This window comes from Lucilia sericata, unplaced genomic scaffold (assembly GCF_015586225.1).
Source record: "Lucilia sericata isolate MDLA Ls3-8-SP2 unplaced genomic scaffold, ASM1558622v1 Contig000310F_arrow, whole genome shotgun sequence".
Taxonomy (NCBI): domain Eukaryota; kingdom Metazoa; phylum Arthropoda; class Insecta; order Diptera; family Calliphoridae; genus Lucilia; species Lucilia sericata.
In genome coordinates, this window is record NW_023994334.1 from 152,408 (window position 1) to 172,629 (window position 20,222).

General features: G+C 33.3%; 1 protein-coding gene across 4 annotated transcripts; it reads right to left on the reverse strand.

Annotated features, from left to right (window-relative positions):
• Positions 1–405: 405 nt before the first annotated feature.
• On the reverse strand, positions 406–19,398 carry LOC119603513 (protein stum). Of its 4 annotated transcripts, none has more exons than XM_037955556.1 (11): positions 18,941–19,398; positions 18,730–18,858; positions 17,812–18,678; positions 17,170–17,745; positions 14,264–17,106; positions 13,476–14,211; positions 2,339–2,971; positions 1,459–1,561; positions 1,273–1,399; positions 1,010–1,204; positions 406–948 (listed from the first exon to the last, which is right to left on the reverse strand). In XM_037955556.1, exons 3-11 carry the CDS (start codon positions 18,582–18,584, stop codon positions 797–799), a joined length of 6,138 nt encoding a protein of 2,045 aa, XP_037811484.1. In that variant the 5' UTR covers positions 18,585–18,678; positions 18,730–18,858; positions 18,941–19,398; the 3' UTR covers positions 406–796. The 4 variants fall into 4 exon arrangements, with proteins under 4 accessions (XP_037811484.1, XP_037811486.1, XP_037811485.1 ...); XM_037955558.1 differs by having other exon boundaries at positions 13,476–13,645; positions 13,706–14,211; positions 18,730–19,398; XM_037955557.1 differs by having other exon boundaries at positions 13,476–14,205; positions 18,730–19,398.
• Positions 19,399–20,222: the final 824 nt, after the last annotated feature.

Sequence of the window (20,222 nt, forward strand, 5' to 3'; positions counted from 1 at the left end):
TAGTAGTTAGTTTAGTTAGTTAGTTAGTTAGTTAGTTAGTTAGTTAGTTAGTTAGTTAGTTAGTTAGTTAGTTAGTTAGTTAGTAGTTAGTTAGTTAGTTAGTTAGTTAGTTAGTTAGTTAGTTAGTTAGTTACCTCTTCAAAATCAAAACACCATTTCTTTTTCTTAATGTTTTTTACATGTAAATTGTAAACATAATTTTATTTAAATTTCATTTAAAATTATGATAATTTGTTTTATGTTTTAGCTTAAAGCTTAAAAATAAGTGCACTTTTTATTTTTAAATTTTTCTAATTTCTAGGCTAATTTTAAATTTAATATAATAATTACATGTTTTTTATTAATAATATTAAGTTTGTATATATACAAATTTTATTTATATTTTAAGATTTCTTGTTGGTTTTTATAAAATAATGGTCATTTTACAAAATACTTTTTGTTTTCTAAAAAAAGTATATGTAGATTATACAATAGATTGTTTTAAAAAAATTATTATTTTTTTTAATAATTTAGCTAATGGAAAACTTGTTTTCTGCTTTATTAAGGGAAAACAAATTTATATATTGGTAGACATTTTCTTTGTTTTATAAGTATTATTCTCATAAATATATTTAGGTTATCTAGTTTGGAAGTTGTTTTATTTGTAGATTTTTTCAATTTGGTAGACATTTTTTTTAATATCGAATTTATTTTGGAAGTTGGATTGTAAACCTTACCTTTGAAATTTAACATTACGTTTTTTTCTAGCACTTTTGAAATCACTTCTTAAAATGGAAGTTAATTTTTGATACATTACTTAAGTTTTTGCCGGTTCTGTGTCATGAACAGTTTGAGGACCAGCTGCCTTAGTGGCTGCTGCAGCAGCAGCTGCAGCCTCAGCAGCCGCGGCTTGACGTTTCTCTTCCTCCATTTCTAAACGTTCCACTTTACGTATTTTACTTAGTTTTTCTAATAAAATTTAAGAAAATTATTACATCTTAAAAGAAAAAGTGAACAATTTTGAACTTACTAGCACATTTAAGCATAATGGTGCCCCACCATATGGACCAACCCCAGCCCACAAAACAAAATAGTACACAAAACAATTGAGCTATAGCCACAATAGTATTTATAACAAATGAACCCAAACGGGCTTTAGCACTGTCGTATTGTGAGAAACGTGGTATACCCACACATAGACAAAATAGACCCGATAGAAAAGTACCTTTATTGGGGAGAAAAAAGAAACATTTTTATGATTTTATTCAATTTGTTGGGAAATTTTAATTTTACCTAGACCTGGTATTAAAATATTGCATATAGCACAAAACCAAGCCAACCATAGGGGTAGCACCGGTATGGCTCCTTTCATTTTGGAGTTATATTCAATTAGATCAGCATGTAGTTTACGACGATTGTCCTAAACATTAAATATACATAATGTTAATGTGTTCTAATGAACTTTATTCGCTGTCTTACCTCTGGTGGTGGTGCTCTAATACTGGGCCTACGACTGTCCGAAACGACTACCTTCTTTTTGCGACAGCACAGCAAAAAGTTACAGAAACGTTTACAGCAGCCTCTGCAAGTACGATAATAAGATTTAAATATAATTTCGAACCTCGTGAAGATTCTGAAAAGTTTTCTTAAGAAAAACTTGTTCATTATCTGTGAAATTTTCTTAAGGAAAACTAGTTGAGATTCTCTATAATTTTCTTAAGGAAAACTGGTTGAGATTCTCAGCAATTTTCTTAACGAAAACTGGTTAAGATTCTCAAAAATTTTCTTAGCAAACTCTGGCTGAGATTCTTAACAACTTTCTTAACGAAAACTGGTTGAGATTCTCAACTATTTACTTAACGAAAACTGGTTGAGATTCTTAACAGTTTTCTTAACGAAAACTGGATGAGATTCTCAACAATTTTCTTAACGAAATGTGGATGAGATTCTTAACAATTTTTTTTCGAAATGTGTAAGAGATTCTTAACAATTTTCTTAACGAAAACTGGTTGAGATTCTCAACAATTTTATTAACGAAATGTGGATGAGATTCTTAACAATTTCCTTAACGAAATGTGGATGAAATTGTCAACAATTTTCTTAACGAAATCTGGTTGAGATTCTCAATAATTTACTTAACGAAAACTGGTTGAGATTTTCAACAATTTTCTTAACGAAATGTGGATGAAATTCTCAACAATATTCTTAACGAAATATGGATGAGATGTTCAGCAATTTTCTTGACGAAATGTGGATGAGATGTTCAACAATTTTCTTTACGAAATATGGGTGAGTGTCTCAGCAATTTTCTTAAGAAAACTGTTTCAAATTGTGAAATTTGTTATTGATTTATACTTACTCTTTAACTTCCACATCTTGACCCTCCACAACAGAACCATCCGTGGCTGTAATACCTCTTTCAGGATCCTCCCAAGCAGCTGTAGAACCTCCAGCCACCGAACTAACAGCCGAACCTTGAACTGGCCCACGTTTCTTGCGACAAGGTATACAAAAACAACATTTCTTAACCTCGGTTTCATCACCCGTCTTCGGATCGATTTTATTAACCGAACGACAGCAGAATATCTTACTTAAACACAAACCACATTTACTTTGTTTTGGTGGTCCCATGGGTCTAAATGAGGTTTCCTTAAAACGTTCTTCTTTCTTTAGCGATAACGATGAGTCCATTGAATCTTGTGGCTTTTTTCTACAATTTCTACAACAATTTAACTTTTGCCAACAAGAAGTTTTAGTCTTTTCCTTTTCATCTACTATTTCGAGATGTGTGGTGGTGGCACTACTGGTAGCGGAGAGTACTGGCTGTTCAGCCTCATCTTTGTTTGAGGATTTTTTGCGTTGACAACAGCGTGAGCAACGCAAACGGCGACATGGCATACAGAATTTAGCACAACAGCGACAGCAGCCTTTGGGTGGCGCCTCTTCTTCGTCGGACAGCGATTTGTTTTCCAAATACTCCTGACTGCCAGATCTGCAAGAAAAATTTAGTGTATTTGAGGTTATCTTTGAAATTTCTTGAAATTTATAAAGTATTTCCATATTTAACATAAATATTGTTTAAATTTCTATAAGTATACTTGACCCTGCTTATTAACATTGAATTTGAATAGAGGTTGTCATAAAATTCCAAAAGAAATATGAGGACAAGAGATATGCAAACATATTATAAAAAAATTTTAAAAAAGGCAAAGGTCATTTCAAACAATTTCCTTTTAACGCTAAAACAATAAAAACCTCTACGGCAAATACATGCAGCAATCCTTTTGTAATTTCCTATAATGAAAAACTGCCAACAAGAAAAGGACAATGCCAATGTGAATCTATAATACAAACGGAAACTCGTCATAATACAAATATAAACAAAACGAGATTATGTACTTATGCCAACAAAACGTTTTAAACTCTTAACAATGATAAAACTTGAGAATCGAGAAAAAACTCAGGGAAAAAAACCCTAAAACGGAAGTGATACATTACCATATTGTGGATAGAGTGTCAAGATAATAATCATTGTAATAATAAGCCATTAAATTTAAAGGACATTTCTACTTACTCTTGTGCAAAACATGTCAGTTATAAACCTCCACTTTTTGCTGGTTTTCATTTTATTTTATTACCTCAAATGCAGGTTATGAATATTTTATTTCTTTGATTGGCTTTTGGCAGGGGTGGTTTTACTGTTTCTTACCATTTTGCCCCTTAATTGCATGTTTCAACTTACATGTAATGTAAAATATGCAAATAATTTTTGGAAAAATAAATGAAAAAGGTGTGTTCGATATTAGTAAAAAATTTAAATATTTATAAAAGTGACCTGATTTATTTCTCTAAACACTTATTGTGTTCTCAATTGCGCTGGTGTAATGTGAGAAACTAAAGGTTACAATGATTTATATTATTTAAAATTAAAATATATCAAGTTGTTCTTAGAAGCGTATGAGTTATATTTTAAGAATTTTAGTTTTGGTAAACACAAGAATTATTCGTTAATAAAATGCTTTAGAATCTCAACCAGTTTTCGTTAGGAAAATCATTTAGAATCTCCACCAATTTTCGTTAATAAATTTTTAGTTTTTAAGATGGTGACGTATGAGTGATGTTAATATTTGGAATAACACTTATACGCCATAGTGTTCATGAATAAAATACTTAAATTAACATTTTACAAAATGATCAGTTCACTTATACTGATTATTGAGAATCTCAATCAGAAAATTGTAGAAAATTTCAATCAGTTTTCATTAAGAAAGTTGTTAAGAATCTTATCCACATTTCGTTAAGAAAATTGATGAGAATCTCATCCACATTTCGTTAAGAAAATTGTTGAGAATCTTAACCAGTTTTCGTTAAGAAAATTGTTGAGAATCTCATACACATTTCGTTAAGAAAATTGTTGAGAAACTCAACCAGTTTTGGTTAAGAAAATTGTTGAGAATTTCAACCAGTTTTCGTTAAGAAAATTGTTAAGAATCTTATCCACATTTCGTTAAAAAAATTGTTGAGAATCTCAACCAGATTTCGTTAAGAAAATTGTTGAGAATCTCAACCACATTTCGTTAAGAAAATTGTTGAGAACATAAACCTGTTATAGTTAAGAAAATTGTTGAGAATTGCAACCAGTTTTCGTTAAAAAAAATTGTTGAGAATCTCAAGCAGTTTTCGTTAAGAACATTGTTGAGAATCTCATACAAATTTCGTTAAGAAAATTGTTAAGACTTACACATTTCGTTAAGAAAGTTGCTGAGAATCTCAACCAGTTTTCATTAAGATCATTGTTGAGAATCTCATCCACATTTCGTTATGAACGTTGTTGATAATCTTAACCAGTTTTCATTAAGAAAATTTTTAAGAATTTCAATCAGTTTTCGTTAAGAAAATAGTTGAGAATCTTCAGCAGTTTTCGTTAAGAACGTTGTCAATCTTATCCACATTTCGTTAAGAACATTGTTGAGAATCTTAACCAGTTTCCGTTAAGAAAATTGTTAAGAATCTCATCCACATTTCATTAAGAAAATTATTGAGAACATCAACCAGTTTTCGTTAAGAAAATTGTTGCGAATCTCAATCAGTTTTCGTTAAGAAAATTGATGAGAATCAAAACCTGTCTTCGTTAAGAAAATTGTTGAGATTTTCAACTAGTTTTCGTTAAGAAAATTATTGAGAATTTCTATCAGTTTTAGTTAAGAAAATTGTTGAAAATCTCAACCAGTTTTCGTTAGGAAATTTGTAGAGAATCTCATATACATTTCGTTAAGAAAATTATGAGAATCTAATACACATTTCGTTAAGAAAATTTTGTCATCAACATTTCGTTAAGAAAATTGTTGAGAGTCTCAAACAGTTTTCGTTAAGAAAATTTTTGAGAATCTCAACCAGTTTTCGTTAAGAAGAAAATGTTTGAAAAATGTTGATTAATTTAATACTCATACGCAATGTTGGTCACTGTAGTAGCAGTTTTTGATTCGGTGACGTATGAGTGTTGAAAATATTTTGAATAACACTTATACGCCCTAGAGTTCTTTAATAAAATACTCAAATGGAAATTTACCAAAAATTTTCACTTTATTTACTTTTTTAAGTTTTTACACGAAAACGCTTAAGTTCACTTTATTTGCAACTATTGTTAATTTCGCATTTAAGAGTTTTATCTATAAAGTTTTGTCTGTAAAATAGCAAATTTACTTAACGGCTGCTTAACAGCTAAATAATTTATAATCTATTATCAAGATATTGGATATTTTGTTTTAGCAAATTTATTACCTTTTGAGTAACAAATTTAAATGACTTTATTATAACGTTAAGTTAAACAGTTTATTTTCTAATGATTTTAATTTCCACTTTTAACAAACTGAAAAACACAACCTGACCGGTCAGCAAACACAACTGAAACTTATTTTAATCATGTGTTATTTTATTTATTCATTCATTCATTCAGCTTTTTAGTGAAAAAAAACCTTAATGAAAACTAATACCCATGAAACTCTAAACAATAAATTTTCGTTAAAAAAAAAACTTTAAGCGTTAATATGTAAAATAAAACTTTTACTTAACATAGGTTTATACATGACATATATACGTATGAGCAATTTTAATTTTAAAGAATACGTAAAGTCATGGTGAAAAACGAATTTGCTTACACCCTGTCTTAAAAAAAACAACAAAAGTGATTTTCAAGTTTTAAGGCAGTTAAGTTAAACAATATTTTCTATTTTAGTAGGGTGAAGTATTTGAGCAGAAAATGAAAACATTATTATTATTGTTGAAAAAAGCCTGCCAAACTAAAGAAGTGAGCTTTAGTTTTTTTTATTACTAAAGCAATTACCCAGAAGTTGCTTAAAAAGTTGTATGTACTTTCCAACTCGTCACAAGGTCAATTTTGATTGTATGTGATGTGTTGTTTTGGCTAAAATGTTTGAGGTTTTTATAAAATGTTTGTATTTTTTTGTTGCCTTTTTATTGGCCATTGGTTTGAGTGTTTTTGGCAGCCAAGAGTTTGAGGTATTTAATATGCAATAAATAACAATTTGTTTTTAATTGATGTCATGCAAAAGTAGTGCCAGGCTGATTTTTTTTGGATCAGAATCGAAATATGTTTTTGTGTAGAAAAGTGTTTAGAATCTGAAGTTAAGAATATAATCAACATTTAGTTAAGAAATGGCTCTGAATCTTAACCATATTTTGTTAAGAAATTTGTTTATAAACTGAAAAAGTTTTCGTTCGGAAAATTGTTGAGAATCTCAACCAGTTTTCGTTAAGAAAATTGTTGAAATTCTCAGCCAGTTTTCGTTAAGACAATGGTTGAGAATCTCATCCACATTTCTTTAAAAAATATGTTGAGAATTTCAACCGTATTTCGTTAAGAAAATTGTTGAGAATCTCAACCAGTTTTCGTTAAGAAAATTGTTGAGAATTTCGACCAGTTTTCGTTAAGAAAATTGTTGAGAATCTCAACCAGTTTTAGTTAAGTAAATTGTTGAGAATTTCAACCAGTTTTCGTTAAGAAAATTGTTGAGAATCTCAACCAGTTTTCGTTAAGAAAATTGTTGAGAATCTCAACCAGTTTTCGTAAAGGAAATTGTTAAGAATCTAAGAACATTTCATTAAGAAAATTTTTGAGAATTTCAACCAGTTTTCGTTAAGAAAATTGTTGAGAATCTCATCCACATTTCGTTAAGAAGATTGTTGAGAATCTCAACCAGTTTTAGTTAAGTAAATTGTTGAGAATCTCATCCACATTTCGTTAAGAAGATTGTTAAGAATCTCATTCACATTTCATTAAGGAAATTGTTAATAATCTCAACCAGTTTTCGCTAAGAAAATTATTTAGAATCTCATCCGCATTTCATTAAGAAATTGTTGAGAATCTTATCCACATTTCATTAAGGAAATTGTTCAGAACATCAACCAGTTTTCGTTAAGAAAATTGTTTTGAATCTCATCCACATTTCGTTAAGAAAATTGTTGAGAATCTCATCGACATTTCGTAAAGAAAATTGTTTTGGAATTTCAACCAGTTTTCGTTCCGAAAATTTTTAATAATTTTTCATATTTATCACTATCTGTTTTTACCCTTAAATACGCTCCTGTGAATCCATGAATGATGTTGCAAACAAATAATGATTTTCTTTAATGCCCACAATTTAAGGTGTTACTAAGCGTATGAGCATTATTTATTAAAAAAAAAATCAATCATACGCCCATAAACATTTCACCACTAACAGTTCTTAAGAATTTTTGTACAAACAAAATTAACTTAAACCTTAAACTAATAACTTTTTAAAACACTTGATAAACATTTTTAATTCCAACCACCAGATTTCTTAAACAATTTAAACATTTTCTAAGACAATTACTTTTCAACTAGAACAAATTTTTGAAATACCTGTAAAAATATTTCTCCGCTGCCTTAATTTCGTGCGGTAATTCAATGTGGAAAACCACTGAACTTTTGCGTTTACCCTTCTTATGTATCATTATTTTGTTGGTTTTCTTTTTATTTATTTTATAATTTCTTTTTAACGCGAAGTTTTATTAAAGTATATACAACTAAACACTCGTTAAATTTTCTTACACGATTATCACGTTTATTACGTCTTAGGCTAGGTTTTTTTTGGCGCTTTTAAATTGGGGTCAAATTATCCGATTTTTTATTATTATTTTTTTATTTAATCTTTACACACTCATTGACATGAAATCTTATTTAAACAATTTAAATATAATTAAAATTTTATATTAAACTATGCAAAAGGTCATTTAGGCTTTTGTTAAGTATTTGTGTGGAAAAAATTCCTTTAAACTTTTTATTGAAATTGTTTCTATTAGAAAAATTTTTGGCTGTTTTTCTTTTTTTTAATTTGGGAATTTTTTGTTAGTTGTTGAAATTAACTGCTGTTTCACGTGATGTCCAGTTCAAGACTGTTTGCTGATGAGTACGGGTCTTAAGCAAATAACCCACGAAACAACTAACGCAACCACCAGTCAGTCATTCAGTTAAGCAGTTAGTATTTAATATTCAATTGACTTCTGCACGAAAACTATTTTATTGAAATTTTCAATTCAAAAATAAACAGAACAAATGCAAGAAAAAGCAAAAACAATAGCAACAACAATGTTAAGAAAATTTTATAAAATAGTATAGGGAAAATATAAGAATAACAACAACTACGACAATTGAAAGTAAATGTACATTTATGCCATGTGAATATATAAGAATTGTTTTTGGATTTTATATATGGGTTATTCCAACATTTCTGGATACAATGTGGAATGATAAATTTTCTAAGTCTATAGTCTAGTCTATAGTCTAGTCTATAGTCTAGTCTATAGTCTAGACTATAGTCTAGTCTATAGTCTAGTCTATAGTCTAGTCTATAGTCTAGTCTATAGTCTAGTCTATAGTCTAGTCTATAGTCTAGTCTATAGTCTAGTCTATAGTCTAGTCTATAGTCTAGTCTATAGTCTAGTCTATAGTCTAGTCTATAGTCTAGTCTAGTCTAGTCTATAGTCTAGTCTATAGTCTAGTCTATAGTCTAGTCTATAGTCTAGTCTATAGTCTAGTCTATAGTCTAGTCTATAGTCTAGTCTATAGTCTAGTCTATAGTCTAGTCTATAGTCTAGTCTATAGTCTAGTCTAGTCTATAGTCTAGTCTATAGTCTAGTCTATAGTCTAGTCTATAGTCTAGTCTATAGTCTAGTCTATAGTCTAGTCTATAGTCTAGTCTATAGTCTAGTCTATAGTCTAGTCTATAGTCTAGTCTATAGTCTAGTCTATAGTCTAGTCTATAGTCTAGTCTATAGTCTAGTCTATAGTCTAGTCTATAGTCTAGTCTATAGTCTAGTCTATAGTCTAGTCTATAGTCTAGTCTATAGTCTAGTCTATAGTCTAGTCTATAGTCTAGTCTATAGTCTAGTCTATAGTCTAGTCTATAGTCTAGTCTATAGTCTAGTCTATAGTCTAGTCTATAGTCTAGTCTATAGTCTAGTCTATAGTCTAGTCTATAGTCTAGTCTATAGTCTAGTCTATAGTCTAGTCTATAGTCTAGTCTATAGTCTAGTCTATAGTCTAGTCTATAGTCTAGTCTATAGTCTAGTCTATAGTCTAGTCTATAGTCTAGTCTATAGTCTAGTCTATAGTCTAGTCTATAGTCTAGTCTATAGTCTAGTCTATAGTCTAGTCTATAGTCTAGTCTATAGTCTAGTCTAGTCTATAGTCTAGTAGTCTATAGTCTAGTCTATAGTCTAGTCTATAGTCTAGTCTATAGTCTAGTCTATAGTCTAGTCTATAGTCTAGTCTATAGTCTAGTATAGTCTAGTCTATAGTCTAGTCTATAGTCTAGTCTATAGTCTAGTCTATAGTCTAGTCTATAGTCTAGTCTATAGTCTAGTCTATAGTCTAGTCTATAGTCTAGTCTATAGTCTAGTCTATAGTCTAGTCTATAGTCTAGTCTATAGTCTAGTCTATAGTCTAGTCTATAGTCTAGTCTATAGTCTAGTCTATAGTCTAGTCTATAGTCTAGTCTATAGTCTAGTCTATAGTCTAGTCTATAGTCTAGTCTATAGTCTAGTCTATAGTCTAGTCTATAGTCTAGTCTATAGTCTAGTCTATAGTCTAGTCTATAGTCTTAGTCTAGTCTATAGTCTAGTCTATAGTCTAGTCTATAGTCTAGTCTATAGCTAGTCTATAGTCTAGTCTATAGTCTAGTCATAGTCTAGTCTATAGTCTAGTCTATAGTCTAGTCTATAGTCTAGTCTATAGTCTAGTCTATAGTCTAGTCTATAGTCTAGTCTATAGTCTAGTCTATAGTCTAGTCTATAGTCTAGTCTATAGTCTAGTCTATAGTCTAGTCTATAGTCTAGTCTATAGTCTAGTCTATAGTCTAGTCTATAGTCTAGTCTATAGTCTAGTCTATAGTCTAGTCTATAGTCTAGTCTATAGTCTAGTCTATAGTCTAGTCTATAGTCTAGTCTATAGTCTAGTCTATAGTCTAGTCTATAGTCTAGTCTATAGTCTATTGTATAGTCTAGTCTATCGCCTGGTCTATAGTCTATGGTTTGGTCCATCATAGCCTGGTCTATTCTCTGGATTATAGTCACGACTATAATATAGTCCTTAGTCTGGACTATGGGGAATTACCCATATCTAAATAACAAAAATCAAAACTTTAAATCGTTATAAAAAAAGTTGTTTCTTTATACCTGCAATATTTGCAACAAAATATTCGAAAACACACACTCACTTCGTCATATATACATTTTTCTTCCTGTTTGTGTGTGTTTGTAAAAAAGTACTTCTACTCTTGCAAACATACATGAAGGACGTGACATGCTATATAACGGAAATCCTAAAAGAGGTGGTCGCCGCTGTTGTTCTTACTAGGATGTAGTCGCCTCTGACGCTGTCGTCGTGTATGGTCGTCAATAAATGTTGAAGTAAAAACCAAAAAAAAAAAAACTGTTTGCGGTTTCAAAACATTGTACAGAGTAGTTATGCAAATTATTATTGTTGTAGTTAGTGTAAAGTGTAATGACTGTTGTAGTATGAGTTTGTTTTATTTCCTTTATAGGGGTCACCTTACCATTGTATTGGTTGCAAGTATGTGTTAAATTTTACTCATACTCTTCGTTTTTGTTGGTATTTAAAAAGTATAATTTATGCCTGTGTGTGTTTGTAAGTCGTGGAGTTTCCTACTGTTTTGTGTATTGTGTATGTTTGTAGGCATTATATATCGTGGTCTTAACAACTGAAGGGACAGTATGAACTTTTGAATAACAATTTTATTTGATCATTTGTAAGATTCCAAGTATGTCCAGGGTTATTACTCAAAACTAAATGCAAAATTCTATGCCTTTCCTTTAAACAAATAAAATATTATTTTGATTTTAACTAAACACTTTCTTAAACATTGTTATATTTACAGGTAAGCCGACGTTATGTACATACATATATACTTCCAAGCAGTGACTCTCTGTGAGTAGCCACGCGTTAGACGTGTCAGAATAATAGTAAGTTTTATTATTTATATTAACACTCAGTTTAGAGATTTTGTCTAGTACGAGTCACTCCATTGTACAATTATATTGAGTTGTATTGTAAATATGAAATTTATGTTAATTAACTAGTGCTGTTGAAAAGAAGGCGAGCTTTTTAACGAATAAAACAAATTTGTTAAGAATTTGAACAAGTTTTTGTTAAACCAACATTGTGAGAATATGAACAAGTTTTCGTTAAGAAACTTATTTATAATCTGAACAAGTTTTCGTTAAGAAAGAATCCGAATAATCTTTCGTTAAGAAACTTGTTTAGAATCTGAACAAGTTTCCCATAAGAAACTTGCTTAGTATCTGAACAATATTTTGTTAAGAAACTTGTTAAGAATCAGAACAAGTTTTCGTTAAGAAACTTGTTTATAATTTGAACAAGTTTTCGTTAAGAAAGAATCCGAATAATCTTCGTTAAGAAACTTGTTTAATCTAAACAAGTTTCCCATAAGAAACTTGCTTAGTATCTAAACAAGATTTCGTTAAGAAACTGGTTAAGAATCAGAACAAGTTTTCGTTAAGAAACTTGCTAAGAATCTCAAAAAGTTTTTGTTTAGAAAATTGTTCAAATTCTGAACAAGATTTCGTTGAGAAACTTGTTTAGAATCTGAACAAGTTTTCGTTAAGAAACTTGTTTAGAATCTGAAGAAGTTTTCTTCAAGAAACTTGTTAAGAATCTAGACAAGTTTTCGTTAAGAAACTTGTTTTAAATCTGAATAAGCTTTCATTCAGAAACTGGTTAAGAATCTGAAAAAGTTTTCGTTACAAAAATTAACGTCGTTATAACTTTAACCCATTAAGTTTTAATATCTTTCAAAAGTTGGTCTATTTACCAACATATTTTGACTTACATAGGGACTTTACATATACACACAAATATATGTATATGTATGTAAACTCTATAACATTTAAAGGTCAAACATATGTATGTAAATAGCTTTGGTTTGTCTTACCAACAAACTCCTACTCTAGTAATCTTCTTCAAAAACAATCATAATTTTTGACCTTTAACCTCAACCGGTAAAAATAATTTACAAAGCAAAACAATAATAATGAACACGTTTAAATTAGTTACATACAAACATACATATGTATGTACAGGTGCATGATAGAAAATGCAAATAATGGTAAAATAATGTACATATGTATGTATGTTTGTATGTATTTGGATATAACGGGTGCTAAGAATAAAATAATAGTTTTAAAAGTTCAAAATTCAATTTTCAAATTTGTAAATTTTTCAATTTGGGATCAACAAAAAGTTACTCACTAACTTTTTTAGAGAACCTTAAGAACATATTCGAGAAATCATAAGACCTCTAACTTTTCAAAATCTAATGAGAACCAAATTTAAGATCTTCTTGTAAAATCGTTAACTATCTCTGATATGTTTGGTAGTTGTAAAATAACACCTCAATTTTGCACACCCTCTTTGCTTCATGCATGCATGTGCATGCAAATTTTCACACACACACGCACTATAATAAGCTGCAATAAACTTATGTACATGTATAAATATTAATGTTTGACAAACAGTGGAACAAAACATAAACGTTTTAGAACTTTAGGTTAGAGGTAGTGTTAAATTTATCTTAAACAACTTATGCTACTGCAGTTATTTTTCAGTTGAACAATTTTTTTATATGCTGTCATGCAATTTCTTAATCACTGACTGAGTTTTAATGTGTTTTGTTTTAAGCGAAAAAGCAAAAAAAATGTGTCAGTAATGTGATGGTTCTTAAGCATACACGTCATACATGGATGCATTGAGAGGAAGCCTAGCGAATGTTTTTGTGCTACGAGTTATTAAGCGTACAATAACCTTAAAGCAGCCAAGATTCATAAGCATTACAAAAACTAAATAATTTACAAAATCCACTATTTCTTCAAGAAAATTTTCTTTAAGTCAAATGTAAAATTCTCAACTTTGTACTTACCCTTTGCCACTGCCCACTTGTGAACCACCTTGACCATCTGGTGATCTACGTTTAGCTTCTGTTTCATAGTCTTCTGTAGCACCACCATCCGTTTTATCCAAAGCACCAGATTCCATAGCAGATTGTAGTTTGTCATCGACTTCACCGCCTGCTGTCTCGCCTTGATAACTCTGCAAATTTGCACTTTCACAGTCAACTTCAGGCAATACTGATATAGCACGTTCACTAACCCTTTCTGTTGTACCAGCTACAGCTGTTGCCGCTGTTGCTTTACCCGCAATACCAGCATCCAACTGTGACGAACCATTACTCATAGCCGATGCAGCTGTTACATGTGTCTCATCTGGATTTAGTACCGATACCGCTGCTTCAATAGGTTGTGTTGGTGGTAGAGGACTTTTGGAGGAGCTCTTACCTTCTGTACCCTCTGCTGTACCCTGACGTGATACTGATTCACCTTTTTCCTTCTTAGAGCCTGATCTTTTTTCCACCACTGTTGTAACACTGGGTGTAGGAGAACCTGCACTATCCGAGGTGAGACCCATATCCTGTTCTAAACTTTTGAGATCTGTAAGATTCTCATTGATGGTTTTTTGTATTTCTTCCGTGGCTTCTGTTACCGTTTTTTGTATATTCTCCAAAGTTTTTTGTGATTTCTCTAATATAGCCGCGGGTATAGAGCCACCTTCCGCCAAAGCCATTTCCGCTAATTGTTGGGTGGGTGAGGGTGCTGAAACTGAAAACTTATTGTAACAAAACCTTTAGTGTAGAATACCTTATATACTTACCTTCCATCTCTTTGGTCTCTACTTCGGGTATTAGTAAGTCTAAAGTCTTTTTACTAATATTGCTATCGGTTCTTTTCTTAAGCAAGCTAATTTTGGAACTTACACACATTATAGCAACTGAGGAGGGTTGCTTCTTCAGTGTCGTTAACATGGGTACTGCCACTGTAGTTGTTGCAGAGCTTTGTGCTTGTTCCTCAGTCTTTTTGCTTACCCCTGCAGTTTCATCATTGGTATGTTCTTTAGTTTCCGCACTGACAGTGGGCTTGCTACTTTCCACTTTGGCACCAACCTCTTTAGCTCCTTTAGTCTGACCCTTTTTATCTGCCGGCGCATCTTTACCATTCTTTTTGCCTAATATTGGGGTTTTTGCGGCGTTAACTTTCTTTTTTATACTAAGACTCGTGGGCTCTCTTGTTGCTGGTTTTCTACTGATTGCTGGCTTTTTGGAGACATTAGAGGGTTCTCTTTTGACTGCAGCAGGCTTTTGTATGCTGCCGGTTGGCTTCTTTGTCATAGCTCCTTGCTTAGCTACCGATGAGGGCGTTCTTTTAACACTGGTTTCGGGTTTTCGTACTGATGTTGGCATTTTTTTGGCACTTGCTGGTTGTTTTGTTGGTGTCTTTGCTTTTGCTTTAAGCGAAGATGTTCTGCGTAGATCCGTGGTGATGTTGGATTTCTTTTTACTGGGCGGTGATTTTGTAGCACTTCTACCGTTTTCATGACTAACTGGTATGCGTGATCTAGAGACTCGATCGGGACTGGTACGCGCCTTACTGCGACTACGACTGCGACCACCTCTTGCTTTCATACCCACTGGACTTATGGAGCCTCTTCGAGATAAACCCCTCTTTTTGCTTTTAGGACTAAGTGATACAGATTTTCTTCTTGCTGACACTGGTTTAGTGGGTGTTTTTCGTCCCACTACAGGAGAAATACTACCACCTCTCTTGGAAGAATGCATACTAAGACGAGAATTTGATCTAGAATTTGCTATATCCTTGGCTTGTTCCATACGTGAAGTAGGCCTTGATCCCGGTAATGATATGGGTCTAGTTGAAGCTCTTGAGGTTGATCTAGAAGCGTTTCTAGATGTGGCTCTAGATTGAGCTCGGGAACCCGGTTGCGACGGTACATATTGTGAAGCTCTTGAACCTGAACGACTGGTGGCAATTTGTGAAGTACGTCCTTCTACTCTATCTTGATAGTCTTTCATACTTGAACCGGCTCGTGAACGTCTACCCATTTCTGGATAGTCTTTCATAGGGGATCCAGTTCTGGAACGAATTTGTGAAGTACGTCCTCCTGTTTCTTGGTATTCTTTCATAGGAGATACAGTTCTTGAATGCATGCCACCACTACTTGTTGCCATTTGTGATATACGTCCCCCAGTTTCTTGATATTCTTTCATAGGCGATGTAGTTCTGGAATATTCTCCAGGACGTACGGCCGTTTGTGAGAGACGCCCTCCCAATTCTTGGAAGTCTTTCATAGGAGAGCTTGTTCTTGAATGTACTCCCGCACTTGTACCCATTTGCGATGTACGTCCTCCCAATTCCTGATAATCTTTCATGGGAGATACAGTTCTTGGTCGTCCTGCAGTGGCCGAGTACTCTTTACTGGGTGAGCCTGTTCTAGAGGCTGCTCTAGATCCTCCATGTGAACTCATGCGAGAATTCGATCGAGAATTAGCTTGACTTCTAATAGGTATTTTCGATAAAGAATCCCTTCTTGAGTTAGAATCCGAAACACTTTCAGATGAGGGAGCAGGAGGTCTTACGGTATGTAAAGGACTTTGTGCCGAACTGCTATCTTTATTGGGGGTACCAATTATAGGCGACAAGGTGGTAGGCTTGGCAATTTTTGTTCTTGAAGGACGACTTTGTGTAGTTCCTACACTAGAAGTTGATGAAGATTTTCGTCTTGCCGCTGGACTAGGTAACTGGAAGACAGATTTTCTTCTTTGAGTTTGAGGTGTTTTGGGTTTTGTAGCTATGGAAGGGCGGCGAAAACTAAAATCGGAAGTTGTTACCGTACTTAGATTTGAACTTCTTCGATCGGATGTAGTTTGTGTAGAACTGCGGCGGGATGGTGATGTAGAACTAGATCTTCTTCTGATGGTTTTATCATGCATAGGGGAGAGTATGGATTTTCTTTTACGTTCCAACCATAAGTCGTCCATGCTGGACCAATTTGATTTTAGTGGAATGCGTGAGAGAGTATCCTCATGATTTAATACCTTAAGGAGACCCTTTTGTTTACGCGTTGGATTGGGATTAGGTTTAAGTGGTCTGGGTAATGCTCCCGGTGGAAAAACAGCACTTTCAGGACCCAATTCCAAAGCAGCACGATTAAGCCGAGGAATAGAAGTACGGTAGGGATCTGTTATCAGGGGTAAAGCTTCACAACTTTTCATTTGAGGTCTTGTTGGTGTTTCAGCCATGGGCGGCAGTACTGAAGAACGTCTTCTCATATGTTGAGTTGGCAGTGTATCCTGAGAGGAAGTCAACGACTCTTTGTGCTGGAGTATACCTTTCTGTGGTGGCAGTTTGCTAGGACTATGGCGTCCTGTCATATCGAATTGTACCGAAGGACGTGGAGAATCATCAGCTGCTAGTGGAGTCAAAGAGGGAGGCATTAAATGAGGCAGTTTTAGCTGGGTTGACGATAAAGACTTTCGTTGCAATTGATGTTTGGGTAAGGATATTTGTTTTGTGGGTATCAAAGATGCTGAGGTATGTTCACGTGTTCGGAGATATCGGGGACTTTGTGGTTGTGATGATTGAGGAGATTTATCACTTATTATAGTAAATGAGGTTTTCTTATGAAGTCTAGGTTGATCAACTCTAAAAGAAAATGATTCAAAAGTTAGTTTAAGTATGATTGATTGTATAGTGTCATGGACTCACCTGTAATCCCCTCCTGTAGTTATTGAGTCTTTTATTATCACAGGTGACACTTCTCTTTTCAGCGGAGTCTGAGCTTGTGTTTTAACTAAATCATTTTCATCTATTAGGTGAGGTTTCGGCGGTATAGGTGGAGGGTGTTCTTCTTCATCTGCAGGTTCTTGTTCCACCAATTGTGTGGGATAAATACTTTTCCGTCTTTGTTTTATATACTCTCTAGGTGTCAACACAATGGTTTCATCTAAAGATCTCAAACAGGAGGGAGAAGGACTGGGAGGTCTTTCGGGAGCTTGCAAAGAGTCCAAACATACCGAGGGTTTATCTAAAGTTTGTGTAGCCTCTAGCAAGCGCTCCTCGCCACTACTCGAACCATTGGAATCATTAATCATGGCGGCTACTGGTGAGTTCATGGGCATTTCATCACGCTTAATAGACATAACATTTTTCGAGCTGGGTCTTAGTTTGGGCATTTTATTGAATTCCGGATAGTCCAGATTACCCGAACGAAACCATTCACCACTTGAGTAGGATTCATTGGAGAACTGACGTGGAAAGGGACTTTCTAAAATTTGCGAAGGACTGGAGGTAAAAGAATATAACAAATGTTAAAGACACTTGGATCTGGATAATGATTCAGTTACTTGCCTTAATGCTTGTAAATCCAAGGTATCCTCTGGAGTGCTAGACTTCCGAGTAGTGCTCTGCATAAATTCTCTAATGGAATGAGCATCACTTATTGTATAAGTTTCCTTTAATTCTGATACATCCGCTGGTTCCTCACTAGTATCATAAACAGAAGGTTTCCTAGTAATATCCTGGGGTGTGAGTAATAAATAGTTGGGCGAATTTTGAGGATCCGATGAGGACCCTCCACTTGAGTTGGGCAGAATTTGTATATCGGGTGGTTTGAGTCGGGGTATACTCGAGGGCATTATTTCAAAGTTTCGTTGTGGAGAAGTATTCGAAAATCTTCTGCCCATGAGAGTAGTGTAGGGCACTTGAGGAAATAAACGCTGAGGCAGGGCAGAGTTGCTCAAAGTCATTGTTTGCCCCAATGTTTGCTCTTCTTCGGAGGTAAGATCCACTGAAGTGGAACGTAAGTAATGTGAGGGCTGAAAGGCAGAAGTTAGAAAATCATCTGGTGGTGGAGGCGGTACTGGATCACCAAATAAACTGCTATAGGGAAGATCTTCATCCATATCCATATCTACTTCTGAGTTATTGCTTTGACGTGTGGAAGAACGTGAGACCAAATTGTATCTGGAAGTTTGTGGTCTTAACGCAGAGGGAGCCATTATTTGATAGTTATAATCCAAGGGTATAATGGACGGAGTTTCACGATTTGTGGAAGACTGTGGCCTAGAGCTGGACTTATACAATGGTGGAGAGGATAATGAGGATGAAGATGATGGGTTCATATTAACATAAGTGTGACAATGTGGTGAGCAATTGTAATGAGCTTTCCTCTGCTTGTATGGTTAATTTTTAGTTAACAGCTGCTATGGGCAAATTCTGCAATAATTTTTTTAATTTAGTTTAATAATAATGTTTAATTTTACTAACCTTTACTACATTTTTTGCAAAATTTATTTAGTTTTAGTTAAGAAATTGTCAAATTTTCTTGTTGCTTATCTGTGCGGAGTTCCTATAACCCTGACTGATGTCAGCTGCTTAAAGTTTTGGCCGGTTTTGCTATTTGTTTGTTGGTGGCAGCACATGTAATATTGCACTATTTTATTGATTTGCTAAAATGCAGCCAAGATTTGTTGCTTACCCACCCCACCGCCAGGCATTTGTTGAAACACTTCCGCTTTCCTTTCCCTTGTCTTTAGATTTTCGAATATCAAAATTTTAGCGCGTTTAGTTGTTGAGGTTACCAAAGTTCAATGCATACTAACGGTAAAATGTAGGCCTTAGAACAGCCAAGAAATCCTTCGTAGTGGTCAAGTGTTGGTGTATAATTCCTTTGCCGTTTATAAAGAAAATCACCAACGCTGTAGAGTTTTAGTCAAGTGTTTAGTATAAGTATGCCACATAGTTAGTATTGTTTATTGTTTTTGTTTTGTAGTTGTTGCTGCTGCTGTTGTTGGTTTCTACATGACGTTGCATGTCCAGACATGTTACGTTTTAAAGGGAAGTCGTCTAGTTTTGCTTGCTGTTTTTTCTTACAATATTGTTTTGATTATGCAGTTTCGTTTTTATTTATTTTTTTATTCTTCATTATCGTTGTTGTTCCTTATGGTTTTTTCCGTATGCACTTGCAAGCGGTTTTCTTACAGTTCAATGGCTTTTCTTTTAACACATACCCACACTCATACAAATAAAAATCTTGGCTAACATAGAGTTCGTAATTCCAATATTGTTGTTTGCTTATAACTGAAATATTAATAAAAGTTTGTAAATCTAATTGTAACGCCTTTTCCTTTTAATTGCTTTCTAAATATTTTAGTGGCTTCCTAAATTTGTTAATAAAATACTTTTTGAAATAACTATGAGTTTTCGTTTTTAGTAGTTTTAAAATTCCTAATTTATTTGTTAATACTTTAATAATCACTTATGTGATTTGACTATTGACTAGACCATAGGATTAGGACTATAGGCTGTAGACTACAAACAACACTAGGCCTATGCCATAGATTGCACAACAGCTAAGACACTAGTTAACAAAATATAAAAAATATAAACTATATACTAACACTCTAGACTAGACTATAGACTAGACTATAGACTAGACTATAGACTAGACTATAGACTGGACTATAGACTAGACCATAGACTAGACTATAGACTAGACTATAGACTGGACTATAGACTAGACTATAGACTAGACTATAGACTAAACTATAGACTAGACTATAGACTAGAATATAGACTAGACTATAGACTAAACTATAGACTAGACTATAGACTAGACTATAGACTAGACTATAGACTAGACTATAGACTAGACTATAGACTAGACTATAGACTAGACTATAGACTAGACTATAGACTAGACTATAGACTAGACTATAGACTAGACTATAGACTAGACTATAGACTAGACTATAGACTAG